Source organism: Magallana gigas, chromosome 9 (genome assembly GCF_963853765.1).
Source record: "Magallana gigas chromosome 9, xbMagGiga1.1, whole genome shotgun sequence".
Lineage (NCBI taxonomy): Eukaryota > Metazoa > Mollusca > Bivalvia > Ostreida > Ostreidae > Magallana > Magallana gigas.
In genome coordinates, this window is record NC_088861.1 from 2,438,916 (window position 1) to 2,466,079 (window position 27,164).

Consider the following 27,164-nt stretch of genomic DNA (forward strand, 5'->3'; position numbering starts at 1 on the left):
TGTTTGTTCAAGCATGCGCTCTATGTTCTCTGAAAGAAAAACTGCTTGAAAACAAGCTGTTTTATGCTAAAAATGCAAAAACGGCGGATAAGGCTGTCTTCATGATACCATATTCCTAAATTGTGGGCACTTAAATCAAAATGAACATAATATGAAAACATCACATATATATATATCTGTACGAAGAAAACAAAGAATTGCAGTAAAATGTAGGGGGCCATTTTAGGCCCTTACCATATATAGTCCTTTATAGAATGTCTAACTTTTGAAAGACTATAACTTCGGAATTTCTAATGCTTAGCCAAATTTTAAATGCTATAAAGTGAGTTCCAAGCAAACTACAACTAAGATCAGGAATATCAAATTTTGGTCAAATATCAGGAATACCTATTATAATAAGTAAACCATCCTACTCATTACATTTGGGAAAATAGACCTTGAAAAAATGAAGATCAAATCTTGTATATAAATTCCTATTTTTAAACAAACAAAATCGTAGAATATACTCACACGTTGTCATTAACAGTGAAAAGTAATAATAAAAACTACAAGCAACAACAAAAAAAAAAAAAAAAAAAAAAAAAAAATGAAAATGTAAAATCATTGTATAGTTCTTGGTAATAAGATTTTTAAAGATGATTACCCTTTATATTAGATATTAGTCTCGGGATCATGGCCTAAATAATTTAGACTACACTTTATTAGGGAGTTACTTCATGATAATACATACTATAACTTTATATATCTTGAACAGAAGATTCCTAAAGAGTCCCCCCCACCTCCCTCCTTATAATTCTGTGTTAAACTTGTATTCATTCCTGGGCCCCACTGTGCTGCATGGCCATTGGATTACGATATAAACAATTAAGAATCTAGATATTATCAACAACAATGCTGGTGCAGTAGTTTTCGAAAAGTCGAAAATAGGAAGTAAAGGGTGTAAAGACAGACGGGGGCTAAAACACCGGACAAAATGTGTTCAGAAAAGTCCAGGTGAGCTAAAAAGCAAATATTAATTCTATGAATACATTTTAAAATTTCAAATAGGATATTTGACGGGAATATTATCAACGCAGTAAAACGAGAAAATATCAAATATATGGAATTAGAAAGTATAAAACTGCGGTTTTGATTCATATATGTACTTATACAAGAATTTCTATTATTGAAAATTTGGAATTAAAAAAAAGAGAGGAAAATTTCGAATCAATCAGATAATAATCCGACGGCAAGAGAATCAAATGTGATGTTAGATGTAATGTAAGAATATTGTCATCTTTTGAAAATTTCTCGTTTTTCAATTCCTTTGTATTTGTCTCATTTTTTATCACGTTTCCACACATTCATGTGGAAGAGGACCGCTTTATTTGAGCGTTTTCAAAGACCACGTACCTATCATATGCAAACAGTGATACTTTGTCGTAAGGATAGTACTCCATTTCGACGTTATCATTTTCTCGCTAATTAAAATAATATTTGTCTTGATAATTTACAATTTGCGTATTCATAAACAGGCGTTTGAACTCATTGTGATCACTTCATTCAAGTTTCAGTATTGTCTTGTTCAATATAATCTCTGACTGTCTGTCTTCATCTCTTCGTCTCAATCTGTCTGTTTGTGAACTATCAATTGCAAGCATTTTGCTGTTTAAAGTTACGTTTCTAGTTGAATATCTCGTATGTTATTCAAATAAATTAAGGTAAAAGTATTAAAGGTCAGAGATTTTATTTGATATAGACAGAAAATAAAAATCAGTCCATGCGTTTTTGTTAAATTAATTCGAAAAAGTCAATGAAGATTGATTAACTTTTAAAGCATACATTAATGGACAATATATTAAAATAGCAATGTTCAAAAATGTTATTTAATATTGCTTGAATTTAAAGAAGGAATTAAAACTTTAGGTTTTTACTGAGTATTTTACAAAAAAAATAATATAGGGATATATATTTCGTGTTAAGTACGGTGAATGTAAATATAAGACTAGCCCCCCCCCCCCCCCCCCTAAAAAAAGAAAAACAAAAAACTAATTTTACGTAGATAAGGACCCCCCCCCCCCACAGATAGCAGAACTTGAATACTTGAATAGATATACCTCAGTGCACTGATACATGTAGATCGATAGAAATATTCGAAACAATTTACAGCATACCAAACAGTATATATCCTGGGATTGAAATAAGATAACAAGTGAAAAGTCCCATTCGCGTTCAATGCAGCATATCAAAATCAATTCTGTGTGTGTAGATATACATATCTATGCATGTACGTGACGTACTAGTTATAGAAAATAGGTCTCTAATGTAAACGATAACCACGTGGGTTTGTATACAAAAACAGAATATTTCAGAACCGCAGAGAAATTTAAACTAAACGTTGATTGGTCATAATAGTTGGCGTAAACAAAGATGGCGGTCTTAGGAAAGCCGAAGTCGGTGACCTGCACATGTTACGAGTTAGGACACACATGGACACCGTCATGTCTTCGTGCATCAACCGATGTGTTACTAGAAGTATTAAAGCAAGCTCTCAAAATATATGGAACACTATATACGGTATGGGAGGCTTGTAATATAGAGTTTATATAGCTACCCCACTCCAGTTCGACTTTGGACCTATTTTGAAATGCAACAAAAATGCCCTTAAAAGAAGAAAATTCTGGATTATTTATGAAAGAAGCGTTTGGAAATTAATTAGGAATGCTGTTTATTTTTTAATGCATTCAGTATTCCTGATTTTGAAGATATCATTGTAAAACAAAGTGACTAAATCAGTTTTAGTACAATTAACTGTAAAAAGCTTGTTAAGTATTTACATGTAGCCCATATTGATACAAACAAGAAATATAAATAAGTGCTTTATACACACATTTTAACAATTAGTTACTGAAATGTTCTATATTGACATTGGACACCCTTTGCACGAGTCTGTAGAATGCATCATTTGGTTAAAGAATATAGTAAGACTTTGCTCAGTTAATACATACTGTACCGTTTTAACCCGCCCCCACCAGGCTACGCTCAGGTCACTGTAAGAATCTGTCCTTTATGCTTGCAATATAGTCGTAGTGAAGTGAATATGCTTGAATATGTATTCATTCATTTTGTTCTGATAAATGAGTTCTTAACCCAGGCCTTTTCTATGGGGCATACATTCCAGATTAGGTTGAACTGAAGAGCAAACGCACCATGGTAGAAAGTATCTAGCCATTTCACGAAACATTATTTTGTCAAATTGAAGATAGTGCAGGGTAGCGATATTGTATTACATTTAGGCCTATTGTCTTCCTTGAATTAGAGAGGTATAGTTTTGGATTAGAGCATCCTTGTACCCCTTCACCCCTCCTCTTATTATATTTGTTTATCATCAAAATATATTAATAGAACCATTTTAACAAGACCTTGGACTTTCAGTAGGGCGTAGCTGTTTATTCTTTGCATCAAAACAAGTTAAAAATGACGCATTTTCATGCGAAATATGCATCGATTGCGTAGTCTTAGCTCAAAAGCCAGACAAATCTTTTTGATTTCAAAGAGCCATGGTGAGTGCCCAGCAATAAAATAGACAGGCCTACGTCACATTGCTGTTTGACACAACTACCTCAAGTCCAAGCTCCTGTTAAAATGGTTCTAATAGCAGCTTATGGAGGTTAGTGCATTGAATTATATGTGACGGTCAGACGGGTTCGAATACAGGTGTCAGATAGCTCAGTTGGTAGAGCACCTGACTAGAGATTCAGGGTTCGAATCCCGTTCTGGTCTGTCATTATTACTCTCATCCCCGTTACATTTGGTGCCATGACCAACCCCTGGAACTGACATGTTAACTCCGTCCAGGGTAAGAGCCTGGGGTGATCTTCGAGGGTAAAGATCATTTAAGGGGAGAGGAATGTGATGGTCAGACTGGTTTGAATACCAGCGCCAGATAGCTCAGTTGGTAGAGCACCTGACAAGAGATTCAGGGGGCCGAGGTTTGAATCCTGGTCTGGTCCGTCATTATTTCTCTCATCCCCATTACAAATGCTTTGACTTGCTATAGATTTATGATGTCCTCCTATCCCCCTCACTTCCTGTGGTGGTAGTTGGTTTCCATATTTGGCAAAATTTGGGCAAAATAACTGATATTTTAAAAAAAATTGATATTTGTGCCATTCATAGGCATTTAAAAAAGTTTAAACAGAGAAGGGGTTGGTTTCTTTTTTAATACCTTTTTAAGATTATAGGCAGTGTGCATCATAGAAATCAGACAGATGAATGGTATACCGTACAAGATAGATGTTTTGTTCACGATATACATAAAAATACATGTAATATAGGGGACAGGTTCACATGGTGCGTACATTACATTATGGTCCTTTAACATAATGCGGTACACTGACATATGATGCTTGATTTTTGAATTATTATGTAACATTTTTGGCAAGCATGTTCAGAATCTGACGAAAGGTCACATTGTTATTTTATATTGACCATGAGCTCATGTAATACCTAAAAATTGTCATAATTCATTTAGGATTAAAATACTAGAATGTAGAACTGTGGGTATATCTCTTACCCATTTATTTGTTTCAAATGGATTGCATTTCTATTGAATGCAACATCAAATATACATTTGTACTTAAATCTTTTTATGCAAGCTGTTAATGAAGTTGGAAGTAAGTGCAGGGTCCAATATGTTTTTCATAAACAAGCAAAATGCATAATATATCTAATATGCAGTGTAGACAAAGATCCTAATTTTTTCAAGTGCCAATTATTTGTATTCATACAAAAAGTGGGATGGATATGGATGTAGACATTGTTTTTGTTTAGATGAAAGTGTTGGTCCTTATAGAGTTGTGAAGTATCCCTCATTATCAGAAGTACTTGTACCTGTTTGTAAGATGATCAGATTTCCTCAAGTTTTTTCTCCATAGATTGGGTTCAGAAAAGTTTGTATTTTTTATTTTATTCAAATGATGGTTGGTTTCTGTATCTGAATCATTAATTACCCTGAAATGGCAGCAGATTTTCGATATTTAGGAGGCCCCATTGAAAGGTTTATGGCATGGCATAAAATGTCCAGACGGAAATAAGGCTTATTCGTCGTCAATATTTCTAGTGTTGCTGTCCGGATACCTGAGAGGTGTTGAAGTTGGGCTTTTATGGCCAATTCCTAACACCTGTGCGACTTCTCATGGAAAGGAGACCCGCCAATATCATCTGCTGCAGATTTGGATGTCACTCAATTTTTTGTAGGTGAAAGCAAAAGTGGTGAAGGTGTTAATGTCAGAGATGAGTCCCACACATATACAGCACAGTCCCTACCTAGCCAGATGGTTGGGGGTCAAAAATGCACACCCTTTAAATGTGCTTTGGGTCAACTGTTTTACAAATTATGAAATTTTGATATGTGGTATCCATTGACAGATGGCATGATTAGAAATCATTAAGTGATAATTTGACTCTTATTTTTCACGAGAGGAATGTTGTTTATTATTCAGATTTAATATTGGTGCAAGGAAGTTTTTAATTTTGATTCCTGCTATCATGAGCTTTAATTGCTTTTTCATCTTAGCATGTGAGAACTGATGAATTATTTTTATGATTATTGGCCTGAAGTGTCTGCTTTCATTAAGAAATGTTTTTATTTCCTCTCCATTTGCTTTCAATTGTTAATATTTGGCTCATCTAATTCAAAGGTGCAGGCTTTAATCACTAAGCTTGCTTATTTATGGATATTTTTATTTCCTCTAAGTCTTTGTCATTATCATTCTCTTTTGGTCACTTTTTGCAATTATGAACATTATCCTCCACTGCAGAAATCCAACCATATACTCGGTACAGATACCATGTGTTGCTGACAAATAATGATGTTTTCCTTTTCACTTTTTCATGTATCATTCTTGTTCTAATTAATGCATATAAGATATTCTTTTTCCTAAAAATTGATAGAAAGCCCCGCAACTTTACTTCAAAATTCCAGTTTCTCAAGTTCTCGGTTCAGTTTCACAATTTTGTTTTTTATCGACAGTAATTCTTCTGTCATTAACAGGAAATCAACATTTCCTTACTGACTCACAAAAGTCTACAATCTAAGAGTGACTTGATAAGAACCTACACCCTATATTCAAAACAGTTCTTAGAAAAAATTACAGCATGTACTGTTTAAAAATTAGAAATTAGAAAAACGGCCTGTTTTGATATGATAATGCAATGAATTGGACTAATTGTTGTTAACTTTATACTGTAGATTCCTTATTTTAAGGGAGTACTTAATTTCGTGATTCAACCAGTTTTGCATCAAATCACAAGAATATAAAACGATTCACAGTCTTATTTAGTTTACTTTACATCTGTCTGAAAAATAAAAGGAAGATTTTAAAATCCCTAAAATGTCCGCAGATATTAATTCCTCATGTTTAATTAGGAATCTATAGTATTGTTGGTAGATTATTTGAATGTTAAGATTTCTTGCTACCTTGTGTTGTAGGTGGCGGGTATACTAAAGAAGAGGGACCTGAGGTACTTTAAGGAGAAGCTGCTGAGGGAAATAGCACAGTCTGTTCTATTCCTGACCACCAATGGCACACTCTTCATCTCATTCTTCTGTATATGGAGGTAAAAATGGTTTTATGCTTTCTTAAAAGTGTTGTTTATATAAAAACTTAAGAAATTTTTACACAGAACTTTACTTGGAGTTTGTAAATGTAAAAATTTATCAGAAAGAGGAAAAAAATATTGCTATGAATTTATGATTCATTATGGTACTTGAACACTTATATGGGGTTTCTGTACTAATCGGACACAATTAGTAGCAAAAACTATTGTGTTTAACAAGGACTAGCTAGCTTAACTGGAAACAATCATTAATTGTAAATTTACAATCATATATGTACAAGTACCGGTATTTGTTTTTCTATATAACTAGGTTCTAATTGGCAAGACTCACGGGGTGAAATTTTTTAGGAAATATGTGAAATTGATTGTTGAATCAAACTAACGAAGCTCAATAGCTGTCTCTACTTTGGATTTTTTTAAGGTCAATTAAAAACTTTTAACTGTCGTTTACTTTATATTTTAGTTCTATGTACAAAGTATTTATAGGTAATATGTCTCAGTAAAGCACAAAATTTAGGATCATTTTTCAGTATTCCAGTTTAAGAAGTGAATATATGGTAAAGCTAGGACTTAATTTTTAGTCCCATTTTGGCATCTGCATAAAAATCATGAACATTTGTAATTGACCTTGAAAGATCTTTTTCATAGATAAAATTTTCAACCAATATCCCAAGACCCCAACAATGTAACAATTTCAAAATCTATAAAGCTTAGATCTTTTTCATAGCTAAAATTTTCAACCAATATCCCAAGACCCCAACTAAGTAACAATTTAAAAATCTATAAAGCTAAAGTAATTCAACCAATCATGTCTACTGGTACTTAAATATTTGAAATTTTTCAGAAACTTCCAGTGAAACTGTCCTGCTTGAACCCTGTTACTGTCATCAGGACCCTGAGTGTTTCACAAATACATTTAAAGTTTTAACCATTATTAGTGTTTACATGTTATCCACATGCTTTGTTTAATGGTTTTTCTTTACAGAAAGCTTGCAGGTTTTTATTCCTCCTACTGTACGTTTCTGTGTGGAATTCCGGCGTGTGCTATGTCGGTCAGTGTGGAGAGAAGTGACAGGTATTCCAAGTAAACCGTGTTGCACCCTGTACTAAGTCGCTCAGTTCAAGGTCAATATATCCTTCTTTCCAGAATGAGTCTACTTTCACTTTTAACTTTCATTTCAAAATACCACATATTCTGGATATAAGTATAATGATCGACTTTGAACTGAATCTTTTTTTGATGTCTTTATTGATTTAGGGTCTCTTATTTTGTAATTTTTTCTCAATTTCTATTATTTTTTTCTTGTTTGTCTTTTGGAGAGGACTTACGGGGAGGGATACATTTCAATATTTTTAAAGGAAGGGATTGGAGTGAGGAATAAGGATTTTTTGAGTTTTTGAATGTGTCATAAGAAATATATTTGGTGATAGTTGCTAGGGTATTATGATAGAAACTGCCCACCATACTGATCTTGACAGAAATACTAGCTGCAGCACAAGCTTTATTGAATCAGATTTCCCATAAAAATAGATAGGGTTTGAATTATTTAGTAGATCATAAAGAATACAGATCCTTTAAATAATGTGTGGATGATTTATGCACTAATGCTAGTTTTATTATTGCACTTCACTAAGAAATTAGAACTTTTTATTTCCAATTTTAAGCAGTGCAGTGAGTTCAGTTGGGACGTACTGCTACAAAATGCAATGTGGGTAGAGTTTGCCCACAGTGTGAGTAAGAATAAATATGTACAAATTTCTAAATCTGCACTTTCACTGAAGTCACAAGTATTGATTTTAGATACATATCATGTGATAAAATGCTTTTCTAGCATAGATTTCTGGCTGCTACTAATGTGGCATCTCAATGTAGTGACACTCAGATGTTTAATTGTGTATATTGGCTCCACAGTAATTTGAAGGGGTCGGATGTTGGAAGGGGTGGGTGGGTTTTTTTTTATGTTGTTGTAGAACTGTTGTACATCTTTATAGAAATAGAAAATGTAAATTCCAAGAGTTTTAATCTCTGGCAGAGTGATTCTTATCCTTACCTATATTAATTATTAATTAAATTAACCTTTTTGTGTGTTTTTACCCCTATTAATGTGGTGAAATACATTAAGATTTTTCAGCTACATAACTAACTATCCTTCTATTTAAAAAAAAAAAAATTCATGTATATTTTACTCTGGTTTAGCTGCAGTTCAAAATTATGAATGACTAATAGGCGCATCTTGTCTTTAGATGGCTTCTCTCTATTATATACTTTACACTTCACTTTATCTTGATACTTTAACAAAACTTCATGTTATTTTTCATTATAGACTTTGAACAATAGAAGTGCATGTGTGTCATGAACAAGTAGGCCCTTAACTGACCCCTTTAAGAGTATCATCTTTAAGAATATTTAACTAAGAGTTGCATTGTATGATATTACTTTTAGATGCAAGATTATTAGAATTATGAGTATGAGTATACTTGATTGCTAACCTTAGTTCTCTCAGATTTCCCAAAGCATTTTGTGATGCTAGTACCTTCCCCTCCCTCTGAAAGAATGTTGAAATTTCTCCCAAACCAGGCCACATTTAGCCAGAATTTCCTCTCAATACCAAAACCAGTCAAAGAGTTTTATTGGTTAAGATACAGAAGACACCAGGCATAGGGTTGTATTAGTTGGGATATGAAAGACATATGTATAGGGTAGCATTGGTAAGGAAATGCAGGACATCAAGTAAACATAGGGTAGCATTGGTTATAATATGGAAGACATCGCTGGGAGTATATTGAAGGTTCAGGGTGCAACACTGGCATTGCATGATGAAACTTCTATACCTTTCTTTTTCTTTTTCTTGTCCCCCAGGAAGTTACTGGGTCGATTCTTTTACTCCACAACGGGGTTCGTAGCTGCAGCCTCTGCCTCCCTAACCGCCATCTTGCTAGAGAGGAAGTCAAGGTATGCGAGTTGTTGCCGTGACAACAGAGTATGAAGTAGGAATATAGGCGTATTATATTTTATAAAATGAAAATCTATCTTCAGTCAATTTTGTATCTCATTAATTGTTGCTGATTTTGGCTGGAATGTAGGTGTATCATATATAATCTACGTTCAGTAACTTTTGTATTGAGTTACATGTAATTTGTTGCGGAGCTTGGTTGATACTGTATCATTATAGTTTGGTTTCGCATGATGTCAAACATTTTCTAATTAGGCTGCTCGTTTTTTTAGAAATGTATATCTAACATTGTATAGACCTTCATGCATGGAGTTGCCAATGGTGTTCTTGTTGATTGCTTTGTTGAAATTTTTGTATACAAGAATGTAATGAGCTTACAATGTAGATGCTACCAATTGTTGTCCCTTACTAACATTTACATGCAGACAAATTTTTCTCTAACCATGCAGTATCTAAAACTCAGCAGAAAATCAGATTATTTTTGGAAGTTGGTGACTGCCACTCAATGTCAATCTGTTTGCTAGCAAGCATGTTTCTACTGAAACCTTCTTAAACTGACATAATTATGTACATTTATATCCAAAATGTATATTTTTCTGTATATGCTAACATAATAACATGAATAGCAATTAGATTTTCCCACCCTGTCCCCATACCTTATGTTACAAGCATGGATAAGCCAGTGTGAAAATGTAGCTCATTTTAGAGTCCCATATGCTATATATAGTATATAATTACTTATTTTGATACTAAATTCAAACCATGCATGTGAATTTTATAGTCAATTTGATTTATTTTGGGGTGCATGCTGGTACATGTCAAAAGTGGAATTTTAATTTATTTTTGGGGAGGGGGCATCCATTATTCATTATATAATTCACATAATCAATAGAAAAAGAAAATACATAACAGATAAATCATTCGTTACCTGAAATGCTGTTATGTAAGAAAAACAGATTATGATTAATTTTTAGAAATTACCTCATTTCTGGATGCGTATAATTATGTGTCTAGGTAATTTAATCAACCATTCAACACATTTTAAAAATGATCGGAAGCATTGAAAAAAAAAATCAATATCTGTCATTCATTGTGAAAAAAAATTAAAATGTTGTATCAAGAAATGGGAGGACAGAAATAGATTGCTGGAAGGAAATAATATAAAAAAAAATACCGTGGTAGGACCTCTTATTAATTGGCTTTTGCCCCTTATGATTCGGGTTTTTAATTTCTGTTTTGCACTTTCACAACCTCAGGGTCTAAATAGCTGTGACAGTCAATGACGTAACCGCATTTGTTTCTGGAAAGAAAAGCAAACCCCACGACTTTTTACCTAAAAATAATTCCTTATTAAATCTTTCTATGTGTAAATGGCCGGTAAATCAATGTTAAGTTCTCAGTCTTGTTATCTTTACAAATTCATTGATAAAACCTCTGAATGGGGGACTTTTGTATATAGAAGTAATGTATTTACTGCGTACAGAAACGGATTTGAATGAAGGTGACACAATGGCTTCTCCCATCATACATCTGCAATGACTGCATGTATTTACCAACTGAATAAAAGGGCTGGATGACATCTCGGAATAGGACAATACGCCGGAGCTTTGGCACGCAAAAAGGGTTGGACCTCGCTAACTATGCGATTATGTGCCATGTAATCTTTTTGAGAAATGAAAATTAATTTTCAGGCCTTTTGACTTTTTCAGTGCAGGATAAAGTTGCATTCGTCAAAAGAGTCCTTTTCAGATGAGGGCGGACTTGATAGGGTACCATAGGATCGTATTTTTTGCAAAATTAATAAACCTAACTATGTACACGACAAACCCAGAGGTTAATTGGTAGTTAGGCTTATCGTATAACAGGTTTCTAAATCCCAATCTTAAAGATTATGGTTTATCACTTTCAAACAATGCGGACAGATTAGAAATTAATTCGTCTCCGACCCCTACACCTAATTAGGTTTTTGTTATTATTTTTGCAGGAGGCTTTGATACACCCTGGTCAAGTTGAATCAAATTCCAAGATAACTTACTTTTGATAAGGAGATTGGAGTGTTTTGATGCACGCCACGGAATTATAATAATATCTGACTTTTCTCTCTTTTTTTTTTCTTTGGGTCTTGATTACGATTGCTTTGAAAGAGATAGGTGTTTTTACTTTTATGTTATTAAAAGCATGGAAATAGCAACCTTTGGGTGCAAAATTTTCAAGAATTTGAAGGTTAGTTCACTTTAAATATTTCTGATAATTTTTTGCAAGGTAAGATGAGTTTATGGCTGTTTTCGTATTCTTACATTAAAAAATAGATGCATTTACCCAACAAAGTTAATAAAAAAAGGATGAAGTCATTTCCAACAAAAGTCATAATTTTTTCCAGACAGTCCAAATTGATTTTTTGGGGGGAATTATGAGAACCGACAGATAACAAAGCTGTTAATTGATCTTGTAGTGGTGAAGAGTCCTCCTAATGCATCCTATTTGTCAACTAGATTCTTATCAAACTTGAATAATTAGGATTCTTGTCTGAATATTAGTGTAATAAGAATTAGGTAAGTGCAGCGCCATTATCTGCTAGTGGTAGTAGTATCGATCTCCGTAAAGAGATTCATGTGTTTGCGGAGTTGTGATAGGAAGTGACACCATCTAGTGCTGTAGATAAATAAAATGCTTTCTGCCTCGCTCTTTTTCCTCGCGCTGTAAATCCGCTTTTTTTATCGCAGATTTACTCTAATGATTTTTGACAAGTGTCATTATTCATGGATTTCTCGTTTTTTTTTTTTCGGTGGAGATGCTGGGTCCAATCCAATATGTCTGCCACATGTTCAAATCTCATCTGCAATTCTTCTGTTTTCCAACTGTGTAAAGAGCTCACAAATTTGAACAATAGGAGCAAGTATCTCTAGCTCTATTTTCGGTACACAATTGTAAACTGCATTTTCTATATCTTTAAACTCGTTAATTATTTTCCTCCTTGTAAAAGGAGATTCAACTCGCCTATAGATTTTTCAATACCACTTAGAGGAGTGACATGGACGGAACAAAAGGGTAGAATGCCAACCACCCTCTTTTTGGGTGCACAAATTCTTCACAGCAGGAAATTAGGGTCGCGGAGAACGACAAAGATTATGTATTAGAAAACTCATTTCATTTTCATAGTGCAAAGCTAATCTGTCAATTTTCCCATTTAACTTGAGAGGAAATTGTTTGTATGGATTTTTTACACAAGTTTTTATCAATATTAGAATTGACTATTCAATATTGTGCAGAGTTGAATACCGTTCCCCGAGCGGAGGCAAAGCGAAATTCAATGATTATTTTTAATAAACAAGTTTTTCATTTATTGTGCAATTCAGCATTGGATTAGGATATCAATTGTTATTGTGTTCCATGGACATTTCAAGGAGAAAGTCTGCTCAACATCCAGTATTCGATAATAGGTCAGTTTTGACATGCTGTCATTAGGAAGACACCAGTCCACAAAAACAACACAATGAGGTGGAGATTTCTACCTCAAGAACTCAAAACGAAATAGTTTAACTGTAAACTGAGACACCTTGGGGATTTGAAAAGTTTTTCTAATTTCTCACCCTGCCATAAATTTGTCTGTCAGGGAATTTGATGCTGTTCAGCAATAATATTTTTCTTTAAACAGTTTTTTTTTTTCCTTGTGGTTCAGACCTTTAAAAACTCGGTAGATATTACCAGAAAATGCCACTCTGTTATTTTACACACCTTTAATAGATAATACCGATAAAGAGGTGATAAAAGTCAGAATTTAAAATTGTGGGCAGGATTTTGAGGAGCTGGTAGGGTGACAGTCATGAGGGGAGGGGACTATGAAGCACCCTCTCCAAGTCTCTAAATGGAAAAAACTAATTACAGGTGACACTCGATGGCTCGAACTTCGATCTCTCGAAGTTCTTGATCTCTCGAAGTGAACTCACGGTCCCAATTTTTTTCTCTATATAACTCAGCAAATTTACTCTGGATCTCTCGAACTCCGATCTCTCGAAGTTCTTGATCTCTCGAAGTAACACCTGGGTCCCGTTACACATATTTCATTGTTTTTCACTCTTGATGGCTCGAAGTGATTGCTGTGTACACACGCGGCCGATCAAGCGTATAATTATAGCTCCGAGTGGACCTTACCTGGACGGTTGAGTGAACTCCTGGGGGCTAGTGTGGTAGTGTTAATTGGTTGATTACGTAAGTGACACTACCCATTGCTTCCTTCAAAGGGTAGATAAGTAATTTGTAAGTGATCTATTAATTTCAAAAATTTGTGAATGTTACGGTAAATGCTCTTTATTTAAAATATTCTAACGTAATGATTAAGAAAACATTATCTGCTTAAAAAACGTGAAAAAGAATACACTTAATAACCATACAAGTAAATTCTGTATTGTTTAAATTGAAGTAATGTAGCAGAAAACACGACTGAAATCATGTCAGACTATCCTTCCATGTTATAAATATAAATTTCCGGCTACTATAATTTTAGAACCAAAATGACCGGAACAAAAATTTCCGGATTTTTGTAAACTTTCGATCTCTCGAACTCTTGATCTCTCGAAGTTTAATCATGGTCCCCCGAAGTTCGAGTTATCGAGATTCACCTGTACATCATCTAGAATTACACCATCTCTCCTCACAATGCAGGCACTTCTGTCAGATGTCATTGTGCTTGCATATAGTGGCATGTAGGTGCACACATTGTTGATGTCTGGAGATACGATGCTGAAATCTAATGCAATATTAATTTCAAAGACAAGTACGTATCTGAGTATTCTCAGCTCTTAAACAAACAAAACTTTGTGATAAATATCCTCTCTTACTGTGCAGCAGCTAATGGTGAAACGGTGCTCTTTCTACTTTTTCCCGCCTCTGTAGCTCCTAATGACAAAATAAATTTTTTTTTAAAAGAGTCTGACTGCACATTATGTCATACTAAAACTTCCAGGAAGCCTGTAGATGGAAGAGATAAAATTTGTGTAATATGCGACTTAATTTTTACTAAACAGCCTACATATTTGACTAATTTTTGCAGTAAGAAACCTACAATTTTTAGAATTCTGTTCAAATCTAATCCTGCTGAGAACAAAAAAAAAAACTTGTATACAATGACAACATCATAGACTCGGTGGTATCACTGCTATGTTATCATAAACCCAGCCCCCAAGTCTTTAACCTGGAATTGTTTCTCCGCTGAATATAGGTTTACGACTAGTAAACATGTGCCCCGTGACTTATCATAAATTATTATACATTTCATGCTGTTGTTTCTGATTTCCAAAGATCACAGGGGTTGTACTGGTATATATTTGTATGTTGGTAGTGAGGTCGTGATTATCAGGGGAGATAATTCAATCAGATTATGCAGGCAGTGATACGGCTATGGGCCTGGATTCTGTAGCAGTCGGAAGATTTCGGATATACTTTATGCATTTGTTTTGACAGCCGAACCAATCTCGTCTTGTCATTGCCATTTTTACAACGTTACCCAAACTGATAATTCCGAAGTTCTTGAGGAATGGACGCCTCTTTTTGTTTATCTGGTATTGGTTGTTGGAGTCACGGAGTGGGTGATGCATCTCTGTCTGTTACAATTAGTGAGATATCTCGAGATAGTATCTCAAGGTACAGCTGCTGGCAGTGACCTGGATGTCAAAAAAGGGGTCCCAGCAGGATTTACTCATTCTGCTAAATATATTATGACCTTTAATCCTTCTATCTCTCTAATTTATGAGAAAGGGAGAAATGATACCTGTGACACATAGTATTGATGAAATATTAGACCTTGGCCTTAGAGCGCTTGAAAAACAGTCCATTTTGATAAAGATAAAATAAGATTTTTGCGATCTAAATTTTTGTTTAAGTATTTTATTTTTTGCACATGGACAAGAAAATATATGATGATGTCATAAATGTTTTTAATGGGGGAAAAAAATCTGAAGGATGATTATTCATCAACTTTAAGAAATTACTTGCCGGGCCAGCATGTATAATAGTCCATAATATAAAAAAATGGGGGATTTAAAAAAAATTGTGGCTGGGATTTGAAATGATATTAGCATGCTGGAATACCTGGTCATATAGAAAAAGTAATAATAATGGAAAATTATTCATGCTCAGGGCCAGTAAATTTATATATCATCATGACAGTTTTATTTGTGACAGCGATTATACGATACAGAATCCAGCAGATTGCCCGATGAATTGATTAAAAAAACCATTGCAGAAGCGCACAGGGCACATTAATTAATACTACGCAGCGACCTAGGGGCCAAATGCCAGCGATGGGGGTGGGAGGCATGCTGTATATGATTTCCATACTCAAACAAACTAATCTGCCATTAATGTGTCTGTTTTCATTCATTGAGAAAATAAAGAGAGTATAAGCATAGAGGCTATCAACTGACAAGGATATGAATAAAAAATTGATATTTGAAATAAGATGAATTCTCCAGGACAGATTGTTGATTATACACGAACACGATAGCCTTTTTCTTTGTGCATTAATTTTCTTTATTTGATGGAAAAACAATAAAATATTTAACGGTTCTTTTGTTTTTTTAATTGTAGAAGAGGACTTCTTGCAATCTACATGGCTAATGTGGTAAGATATTCTATACCATAAGTGTTTTTTACAATAACAAAAACACATACTGTGTTGTATGAAGTTTAATGGGGAGTGTAATTTAATAGGCCATCATTTAAAGCAGTCTCGTTTATTGCATGGCAAAATACACCTAAACATTGAAAAACTGAATTCTCATGATCGAGCAACTGAAATATTAAAAGTATCTATTGTAGGGAATTTTGAATGCCGCCTCATTCTTTCCCATTAAAACCATTATAGTCAAGCCATTCAGCCGGATTATGCTAAAATTGTTTCCATGAAACTTAATATAGGTGAATTTTGTGTACATTTGAACTAAGTAAACTCTAAACTTGACACTTTAAGCACATCCTTTTCATTCAGAAGATTGGCATTCTCATTTGGAGAGAATATCTTTTCTTTTGAGATTATGGAACCTGACATGATGCAGATAAGAGTTTGATAAAAAAAAAAAAAATTACTGATTGACAGGATGTTGTTATTTTGTGTTCAGTGATGCATGACAATAAGCTGGTGATGCTCAGTGAAGCGTGACATTTGACTGCTGATGAAGCTTTATGACTGAAAGCCTGGCAATTTCTGCAGTAAATGCCGAGTGGAATTAACCTCTCAGCCGAAGCTGGGCCGATTCAATATCCCACCGTGTGTCGCATTGTTGGCCCAGGGTTTTCAAGTACGCAAATCTGGCAAAAATTATCTCTTTTAATTCCACCATTCGGCTTCTGCTGTGAAACAAGTAGACCACAAAAAATAACAACTCTCTTTCAAAAACAGCAATGAATTATGAACTCAAAACACTGGCCCAGAATGAATGATTCACATTGAATTGTGGGTAATGGTACTGCAGTGTTTTGTGTGCTGTGTGACAACCCATTAGGCCAACATGTGACAGTTGGCAATAATTATAGCTGTATAGTAGTATCTAGCTGCAATTAAACTGCAGTTGTAAATAAAATTGAAATTGGATTTTTTGCAAAAATGCTCTATAAATACATATATATATTACATACAACTGCTTTTGAAATCTAAACATACTGAATGATAATATTTGGAATGTATCGTAGGCACTGTATCATTTTTGACGGAACGCCCAAATCATCATGGATTGAAAGTGATTGCAAAAGAGGCATCCTTCATTTAAGCTTTATTGTTTCACTGTAGAGAAACTTATATTGTTTTGAAAACTGAAGCCACCAAGGAAGATAATGAGACCGCCATTTAGATATTTTTTCTTCCTCCTGTAGCTTATTTTTATGTTTGTGTGAGTTTAAGCTTCAACCTTCTTTTTTTTTTTGGTTGACTTAACAAGTCGAGCGCACATTAAGATGGAATGTGAAATGAGCATTTGTCATTTCCTATTGAAGAAGAGCAGAAGCAGAAGATAAAATGTAATCCCATAAAAGCTTCCATTGTAAGCAGACGTCAAAATCCCGCTGTCAACTAATACATCTATGCCCAGTGATTAATGGTTTATATAATTCATTACGCATTGATGAATGAATTGTAAAATTAGAAAATGGAATAATACGCTCAGCAAACTACATAGTAGTCACATCCCTGCGTGATGTATTGACTTTGGGAATTTGGTAATTGAACAAGGAATATGGGAAAATGTTTATAACAAAATATATAGCTATAGAGCCTATGGTTGCAGAAATAAATTGAACATTAGAAAATTTGAACAAGGAATATGGAAAAATAATTGTAACAAAATATGTAGTTGCAGAAATAAAATGAACATTACCGAATGGAACGAAATTGCTATTAAATATGTATCTTGTGATTATATCACATGCAGTTAGATGAATATTTAATTAATGCGCATGCAACTGAATCCCCATCATTGTCTGGATAAATGCCATTTTAAGATAATAGACATGGAAATCTTATTTCGTTTTTTAATTTCAAAAGGGGACTTAGTTTAAAGTGGAGGATAACAATATATTTTGATTTCCAACTTGATTATGTTTTGATTACTTTAAATTTCGTTAACTTTATTTTAATTAGGCCACAGAGACGGCATACAGAATGGTCCTGTCCAGGGGTTGGATAAAACCAGTCAAGCACGGAGAGGTGAGTCATAATTTTTCGAAACCACGTTACGTGCGTGGATTACGTCACAAATCTCTAATGACCAAATCGCGCCTGACAGATGGGTGAGGAATAATTCAAAATCGTTGATGAATGGGCATTGTCTTGGCAGTTAGGGGATTAGATCTGGTGGATCCGAATTATCTGATGTTGTTTATTGCAAGGGAGGAATAAACTCGGAATTTTACAGTCCCCCGTTTTATTGTAATGGTGACAGGCTGTCTGCTGAAATCGGGAAATTTCTATGACATTTCGGGGAAAATTTTCGGTGCAAGCCGATTATATGGTTCTGGTTATTGATTTTTGGAACTAATCATAAAGCGTGTAATTGTTCATTTGATTTATGTGCAAATCAAGTTAGGAAATAATTTGTTTGGTTTGAATTGTATTTGTTGCAACATGACCAAAGATAATGAAACATTCTCAATTTTCGGCATAGAACGTAAATCTAATGAAAACAATGCAACTCTGATCTTCCCACTGGACATGCAATAGGTTGCCTGCCTTCTTTCACTTCATGTCTTTCAGTATTAACCTTGCTGAGTTTCACAGTTAAACGAAAACATTAAGTGAAAAATTGTTTTTCTTGCTTCGTAAATTTCATTTTATTGAATTTTGAATTCCAACGTGATAAACAATTTAATAGACAATTTTATAAGTTCACACTGTAACTAATGCACTGAACACCCCTTTTCCTTTCATCTTCCCTCTCCGCCTACACCCCCTCCCCTTAATAAAAATCATATAATTCTGAAGTAATTAAAACTGATAAAACTGACTAATACACAAACTCATGACACTTTCTAAAACCATTTAAAACATGCAGGAATGATGCATCCTTCGAAAGGGCTTTAACATGTCATTTTGCAATGTTTGAACACATTGCTGTTGCTTATTCTTACCGACATGCTCATCTCCCTGCATCATCGAGGCTGTCATAACTCATCATGGCTATGGGCCATCTCTGATAAATTGTCAGGAAATCCAGGAAATATGCTGTTTGTTCTGCCAGGAAGAGACATTTGAAAAAGGATCAAGAAATACATTCATTCCGTGTTCCTAAGATCCTCCTTTGATGATGCGTATAATAAGGGACTCCTGCTGTAAGACTGCAAAAAATTGGTTCCAAGTTTGGGGCTCTAAGCATGAAAAGCTTTTAGATTTTCTGTTCAGATTCTAGGAAATATCAAAAACTCGTTTGCTCAAGGCATGTAGAATTAAACGACATTTTCCTGTTGGTACTAGTACTAGTGGCATGTTTTGAAAAGTACAGGGTAAAAAGTACAAACATCCAAGGTGAAGGGCTTTGGTATGTTTGCAAAACTTGTTTAGGTGGTATGGGACACCTCCATATTGTAACATACTTCCTATCAAAATAAACAATAGAATCATGTTTAATTTTTATGAAAAATTTTTCTTTCCTAATATTGTTACCTAACAGCTAAGCAGATTGGGTTAGAACGTTATCTACAAATACATAAGTTATGAGTTCGAATCCAGGTGGAGCTTTGATAATTTTTACCATTCCAAAAATTTTTAAAGCATATTTTTGGTCAAATATTGCAAAATTTAAAACTGGTAAAATTATTTTGATAATGTACATTTATCCACTTCTTGCCTTGTCTGCAAATGTGATTTATACCTTTAAAATCCTATTTTATCCTAAGGGTAAGTTCATATAAATGGAAGAGCCACTGTAGCAGTCACAAGCGCGAACTTTAATTTTCACTTGTGACGTTGCATTTTACAGCGTTCAACGTTTGTGACGTCATAATGGAACTCATCATTTTAACCTTTCAGTACCCTGTGTGTGTTACAGCATTATAATTGCAGTAGCTTTCCACACACTATGAACCCCACCCTTCAGAGCAATGAGGAAACTGGCATTGAAATATTTCATTGATAACTTTTAAAGATATAAAACGCTATCTTTTATAGGATATGCATCATTCAACCAATGAGATTAATCATTATATATGTGTTTTATCTATCACTGTTAATACAAAAAAGTGTTTTTAAGAATTTCAAAAAAGATATTTTATGGAAATTTATGATAATGTTTTCAAAAAGTCAAGAGACATTAGATCAATGATGAATTCATTGTGCCGTGCCAAGAATTGGGAATAATTAATCATTGGACGAAAATCAATGTGTATCGGCCAGGTGTGTGCATTTATCATGCCATTTTCTGGGACTATTTATCATCTATTTCCTGACCTGCTGGTTCCATTCAAAATCAGCAGGAAGATAAATACAAGGCTACTGAGTGCTCAAACAGTCAACGGTTCCCATTTGCTGCACAGTCCAATACACAGGATTGTTCTTCTTTTTCATAACAAATAGACAATGATTGTCATGTTTAATCTTTAATGATGTGAGACATTAATTTGTCCAATTTGTTTTTTTGTTGATAATCCTAACCTTAGAAGCAGTAATGTTCATCTGTGCTAGACAGAATCAATTGGCAGTGATTATGGTTCAAAAACATCCTTTATTATAATAGTTTATAAGTTAATGTTTGTGAGGACAAGGTTAGGGTTGTGGATCTCTGCATTTCTAGCCTTTAAGGTCTAGTCGTATCTGATCAGAGTCTCCAAACTGTTTTCTTGCGTAGCAATTTTAGTGAAGGATTAATACGCGTTTTATTTGTATTACATTGTCATTTATTCAGATGAACTGGATATTATGGAATAGCAATGTAAGAAGTTTGTAGGGTGCTTGGAGCAAAAAGCAAAAAAACAAAACATTATGAAAATTTTGCTTGTAGGGAATTTTAGGGTAATTAGTGAAAGCAACATCATGCATGATCGGTTTTGATAACCATCCACCGATATGTCAGTGTTTGATCTTACAATTTTCAGAAATGTAGGAGAGAATTAGTACAAGACTTTGCTGAAGGAAAAATTAGATGCTTTCAGAAGCATCGGAGCAGAAATACGGACAGTTTATCTTGGAACAAAACAGCTGTTTTAATTTCAGTAATTGCAATCGGTGTTGAATCTGCTGGTGAAAGGGTTGATAAGGTGATTTGCGGGATTAGCCATGTCATGGTTAAACTATTATGTCTTCTGCCACATTTTAAAATTTTTTGATACTTAACAACAAAAAGATAAAATTCATGTCCCATTTAAATTGAAATGGCAGTGGTCATAATTGGTTTATATCTCATTGCACATGTATTTTTTTTTCTCACTATTTCCATGTATTTTTATCCATTTTAATCAGTGACATTGCAAGAATTCAAATTTTGACCAGCAATATAATTGCCATTATCTTCCATGTAGTTTAATCTTTGCATAGTCATGCCCATGAATAGCTACTTGTAGTACTAGTACAGATAGACAGATTTGACTTTGCTGCAAGAGAGGAAGTGATGTACAGATGGAGATAAGACATGTATCTCTGGCTAATCAGCACTGAATGCTCAGCCTGCCTATTGCTTGTTATGTCCCATTATCACATTAAAAATAACACCAAACAGACCTCTGACAGAAGTTGGGGGTTGTGTCAAAGTGTGAATTAATTCATGTCTCATATTTCTTCAGTAGCATCTGGGACATCTTTCCAAGCCAAGGGTTTCTGATCAGCTCCGCTTCTCGCAAACCAATGACTAAAAAGGTAGAGTTTGACGGGGTTAGAAACCATGTTTTCTGGGTGGCCTCATTAAAGTTTGCATGATCCAATAAGAAACGTTGTTTCAAAAATGATGTTAATCATGCATCGATCAATGTTTAAGTCATTGTCAAATGAATTTGAGACAGACTAGTAAGTAGTTTACTTACTGCTATCGGTTTTTAGTCTGAGTGAAACCATCTTTTCTACAAATATATTTGCATGATTGCTATAAACAACTTGCTTATGGGAGCAGCCATACTGCTGTAGTTTGTTTGATATGCACTTTCTGACTGGTCAGAACAAGAGGTCGCAAAATTTTAAAAACTTGTACTCTCACTAGATAGTGCAATTGTAAACCCGCATATGTTTTATCTGTTTGATCAAGGGTTTATATAGATCGGACCAGATCAGAAAATCTTGACTTGTGAAGATGCATCTGGGGCCTCTGTCATTGACTTATTGGTGTTTTGGATTTTCTAATCTCTATTTTAGAAATATCAGTTGGTGCTACCGTCCTGATATCACAAAGTATTCTTCTTCATTCATTCCATCTTTGTATATCTGTATTTGAAAAGCTCATCAACCATTCAGTTTTGGCTGTTTTCAGATCCTGAGTTCTTGATTTAAAATATTTAGAATTATTAGACTTTTGGATGAGATCAGGTGAGTGATGGGGACACATAGCAGTAGGTTTATGTTGATGTGGGAAAACTTATATTCATGCCTTATAATGAATGAAATATTCTGAATGGGAATTTTAACAATTCAGATATCAAAAACTTTTGACAATTAAAGTACCTTTTCAGTTCAAGAATTTATATTGATGGTAATTCAGACACAAAACATTCATACTGTGTCAGTTAATTGAAAATGTTAATTCCTGCATAAAAAAGGTTTGTGTTGTTTTTATCCAGAATATGTGATTCAACATTTCAGTACTTTCAGTACTTTGATTTTAAAGATAGGATACTTAAAAAGTGATAACTATAGTTTAATTGTATATAACACACACCCTAGTTTGAGATAGTCCCTCATGTTGTGGTTGTTGGTATCTTCTGACAGGAAATGAACACTGTGTGTCTGTCAGTGCCTTAGCGTGTGTTTCTATGGTTTCAGCAGCAGACATGTTGTACAGTCTGGCAGTTTTCGCTTTTTTTTTCACCACATTTTTTCTCCAGGAGTTTTGACAGGTCTTCTGGTTTATTTTGGAGCAAGACGGAATAAATCATGTTTGTTTGAGGAGTTTGAAAAGGCCAGAGGTCTTCTAATGAAGCAAAAACATCCAGAGGTCTGCTGAAAGGTGAAGGGATCCTGGATGTGTCTTTCAGCACAAGATACGAGGTGTCAGTTGAGAAAATCTGCAATATCAGGTCAAGGCAATGTACTTGAGCTTTGTTTGAAAAAGTCAGCTGCTTCAAACTTCAGAAAACATGACTGACCAAGAAACGGAACTGGCTTCAAGAAGTTTCAATAAAACAACATTTCACTCACATATAAATATATACACACACTATTAACAAATAAAAAATAAGATCTAGATGTTAAGAATAAAAAATTGGAAATGGAGGTAGAGAAATAGCAGCCAAATCTTTAATGTGAATATATTTTTAGAGCATCTATGAGTTAAGGCTTTTCGTATTACCATAATAATTTTTGCTGGGAATAAACCAATGAGGCAGTTAGTATTATTAGAATAATGTTAATCGTAGTGCACACAGGTGCAATTATAAAGCCATTTCCTGCTCCTAATGTGGACTAAAAGTACTTTTGGTAGGATTATGGCCATTTTTGTATAGCTATTTGTGAAGGTGTTTGCAATGATATAAGGCAAACGCAGAGTACAATGTCATATTTTTACTAGGTCTTATGCAAATATTGATAATAGAGTTTTTTCAACATCCTGTAGTGGTAAAAACTTCAATATGCAATTATATATGAGATTTTTATCGAATACATTTGAAAATTTTTAATTTTTAGATTTTTTTTTCTTCAAATTTCCTTCAATTTAATAGCTTTTGATATTGATCTTTTAGTACAGAAAAAAAAATTATGTGTTGTTAACGGTATATATGTAAATTGTAGACACAATCCAGGGCCCCTAGAACAATATATATAGCCCTTTAATTACCTATTTTCTGATAATTTTTTTGGGTGTTAGCTTTCAGTTTGTTTGTTTGCTCTGAATGAACTCCCATTTGTTTGGTATCCATAATTATCATTACTTGTTGAGAAAGATGTTTTTAATCTGGCGAGATCTTATAGACTTTGACAGACATGGGATTTCAGTGCCTTCCATGTTGACATTTTCGATGATAAGCTATCTAAGACCTGACTTTGATTCATTATGTACAGATGATCGGGAGATTTTTTAGGTCCATTTGGTGCTGGGGAATTCTTGGAGAAAAATCAGATTCTGCTTCCCTTGATAAATTCCACCATTCATCACACTATAAGTTTTGCGGGATTTATTTTTTTGCTTTTCTAGAAGTTGCAGATAGGGTAGATGTTTTGGGGAGAAAATGTAGCTTTTTTGCAAATTAGAAATATCAATCAAAATTATTCCAATGTAGGAAAAAAAAACTTGAGGTATGCTCATGCTAGAGGGGGATGGGGTTGGAATTTTTGAAAAAGTCATATTTTTACAGATTTTATGGATGCTAATCATTGAAGTTTGAGGTTGATTGTTGAATTTATGACGAAAACAGAATTCAAAGAAAAAAGCTGAAACCTTAATTTTAGGGAAAAAAATAAAAGAAAAAGAAAAGGAAATTTTGCATGTCAGCAAATCTTAATTGACTTGAATGAAAAAATAAAGTCAAATGTTAGTTATCAAGGAGAGAGTGTTGGTAATAATGACATTAAATAATGCAAAAGTTTGGCCAAAAAATCAGGTAAACCTTTCTTAGGAGAAGTACGTTGCAAAAATTTTATGAAAATTCTGGACACAAGACATAATTGTATGAAAGAAAGTTTTGGGGTCTGAGGGCACCATTACTCATATTTCATATAGTAGAGAGAGGCTGGAAAGAGTAAAAAGGAAACCATTCATAACTGTCTAACAGAAGATAAGGATATGCAGGTGCCAGCCAAGACTAGGTGTCACCCCTCTTCACCCCAAAGTTAAATCAGAGTTTTTGACATTGATAACTTCTGCTAAAATCTCACAGGTCATGTTTGTTTATGGCAGATATATGTCATGTGTATGTATTTCACGGCAGGCAGACTCTGACATGTGTCAAGGAGAAATGCCTGACGAATATGACGACGTTAATCTACGATGAAGTTGCTCAACATTAGCCACTGTCTTCATTTAAAAAAGGAAAACCTGGAGACTTTTTTGTTTGCTTCTTTGTCAGTTTTACATTTAACCCTATCAAGTTAATGTCAGTGGTATACCACTCAATGCTCCAATTTACTGGTCCTATATTGTTAATGTGTGACATTTAATATAGATAACTATAATTCTAAATTTATCTATTTTTAGTGCCAGTTTTTATTTTTTGCCCCCTTCAGCTAGACATATGCAGTCATTAGACTTTCATACAGGGCAAAGAAAATAATAAAAGTCCACAACTAATGATTTGTTGTTTCTTTCAAACCAGTGCATCGATTATAAAGCTTGAATCTACCTGTCGTAAAATTGTTTTGATAATCGACAATAAGAAATCAGAATTTCAGCCCAGCATTGTCTGGGCCATTCCATATTATGTGGTGACAGTAACTCGAGTAATATGCAACATTTATCACTCTAATCACTAGGCGCTATGATGGGGGGTTAAAATATCCGGGGCATTTACCTCCAGTCTTCACCTTAAATGACCTCTTGTTGACCTCCAGAGGTCAGTAGAGAAGGCCTGGGGAGTGGATCTGAAATTAATCTTAGGTGCGGCAGCTAGCACGAGGTGACACAAAGCCATATGCAGGTGGTTATCATAGTTACCATAAAATTGCAGTGTTTAGTAAACACATTCCTATTTTTGACCAGAAAGGTGCAAGTTACCTAAGATTTGAATTAATTAGTGTCAGATGAATTTTTTCATTAATCGAGCACTGCACTTTACAAACAAATTTGATTTTGATTCCTTGAAGGTAAACAATGTCCCCAAAGTATCGCTTAAGTAAAGAATATATGAATTGTGATTTAATGATACTTGTATATAAACTCAAGTTTTAAACAATTGTTGTATATTACACTCTAGTCTTAGTTCAGGAAACCCAACTATAAAAAAGAGGTGTGTCAGCTGTTTTTTATGAGGAATATTGCCGTAATTTACCGCAGAATTTTGTCTCTTTCCTTCCCTCCTCTCATTTCTCAAGTGTCATTTTAGCACTCTATCTGAAGGGGTCCACATATCCTGACTCTAATGTGTCCACAAACAGGTTGAAAAATCGGAGTTGGTGAAATAAGATTATGTAAAAGAATGCCTGTCATGAATATATTATTGTCAAGGGGAAAACATCACATTTTTGTGCAAATCTTATGAACTTGTACAATTAATGATTAATTATTATTTTTTGTTTACTTTAAAAAAAAAATAAAAATCAGATAAATTCAGTTCACATTATTTCTATGTTTAAAAGAAAATACCCATGTAAAGGTTTCCAATAATATAGGTTATATATCCCCTTTGGACAGAGTTAAAAAATGTTAAAAAATACTGTAAAACTGCTTTAATTAGCATACAAGTAATTTTTAGCGAGATTTGCGAGAGCCTCTTGGTTGCAAACTTTCCTTGCCGTGAACTGCCCCTTGCACTATGGGTGTAATAACAACATTGTTGTAGATAACTGGGAAGGCTCGATCGTGAAAAGTAGTCCCTGGCAGCAACCGAGTTTATCTAACTGGTTATTCACGAAAAAAGTCATCGCAAATAAAAAAAATTGGTTTACAGTAATACAGTAGTCATGTACTTACTTTAACAATTTGACCTCTGACACTGTTGATTGTTGTCCATGATTGAATCACACTCTAAATGCAATACAGGTGCACAGTTTATTCATAATTACTGTTAAAAATAATTTTGTTCTTTGCTGATGCTTGGGTGATATGGATTCAGATTGTTTTTAAAATACATATTTATCAAAAGATGTGTCAATCTGCAATTTTTAAGGCCAAGGTGAAAGGTGAAGGACATTTAAATTTCAAGGTCAAATTGACAATAATTTTACTAAAGGTATACACACTCAATCTGGTCATAATTTTAAGAAGTGACTCTGTGTTTGATAAAATACAGTTGATTTGTCCAGCAAGAAGACCATATAAGACCATTTCTTTTATTACT

General features: G+C 34.1%; 1 protein-coding gene across 2 annotated transcripts in view; it reads left to right on the plus strand.

The window, feature by feature from the left end:
* The first annotated feature begins 2,371 nt into the window (after window positions 1–2,371).
* Window positions 2,372–27,164, plus strand: part of LOC105334063 (transmembrane protein 135) — a 52,228-nt gene continuing 27,435 nt past the window's right edge. Inside the window, exons 1-5 of one of the 2 annotated variants that reach the window (XM_011437364.4) lie at window positions 2,372–2,556; window positions 6,473–6,600; window positions 7,586–7,675; window positions 16,140–16,173; window positions 18,184–18,249. In XM_011437364.4, coding sequence (XP_011435666.2) covers window positions 2,410–2,556; window positions 6,473–6,600; window positions 7,586–7,675; window positions 16,140–16,173; window positions 18,184–18,249 — 465 coding nt within the window. In that variant the 5' untranslated portion in view covers window positions 2,372–2,409. Of the gene's footprint in view, window positions 2,557–6,472; window positions 6,601–7,585; window positions 7,676–9,460; window positions 9,554–16,139; window positions 16,174–18,183; window positions 18,250–27,164 lie in introns of both variants that reach the window. The other variant, XM_011437363.4, reaches the window with a different exon arrangement.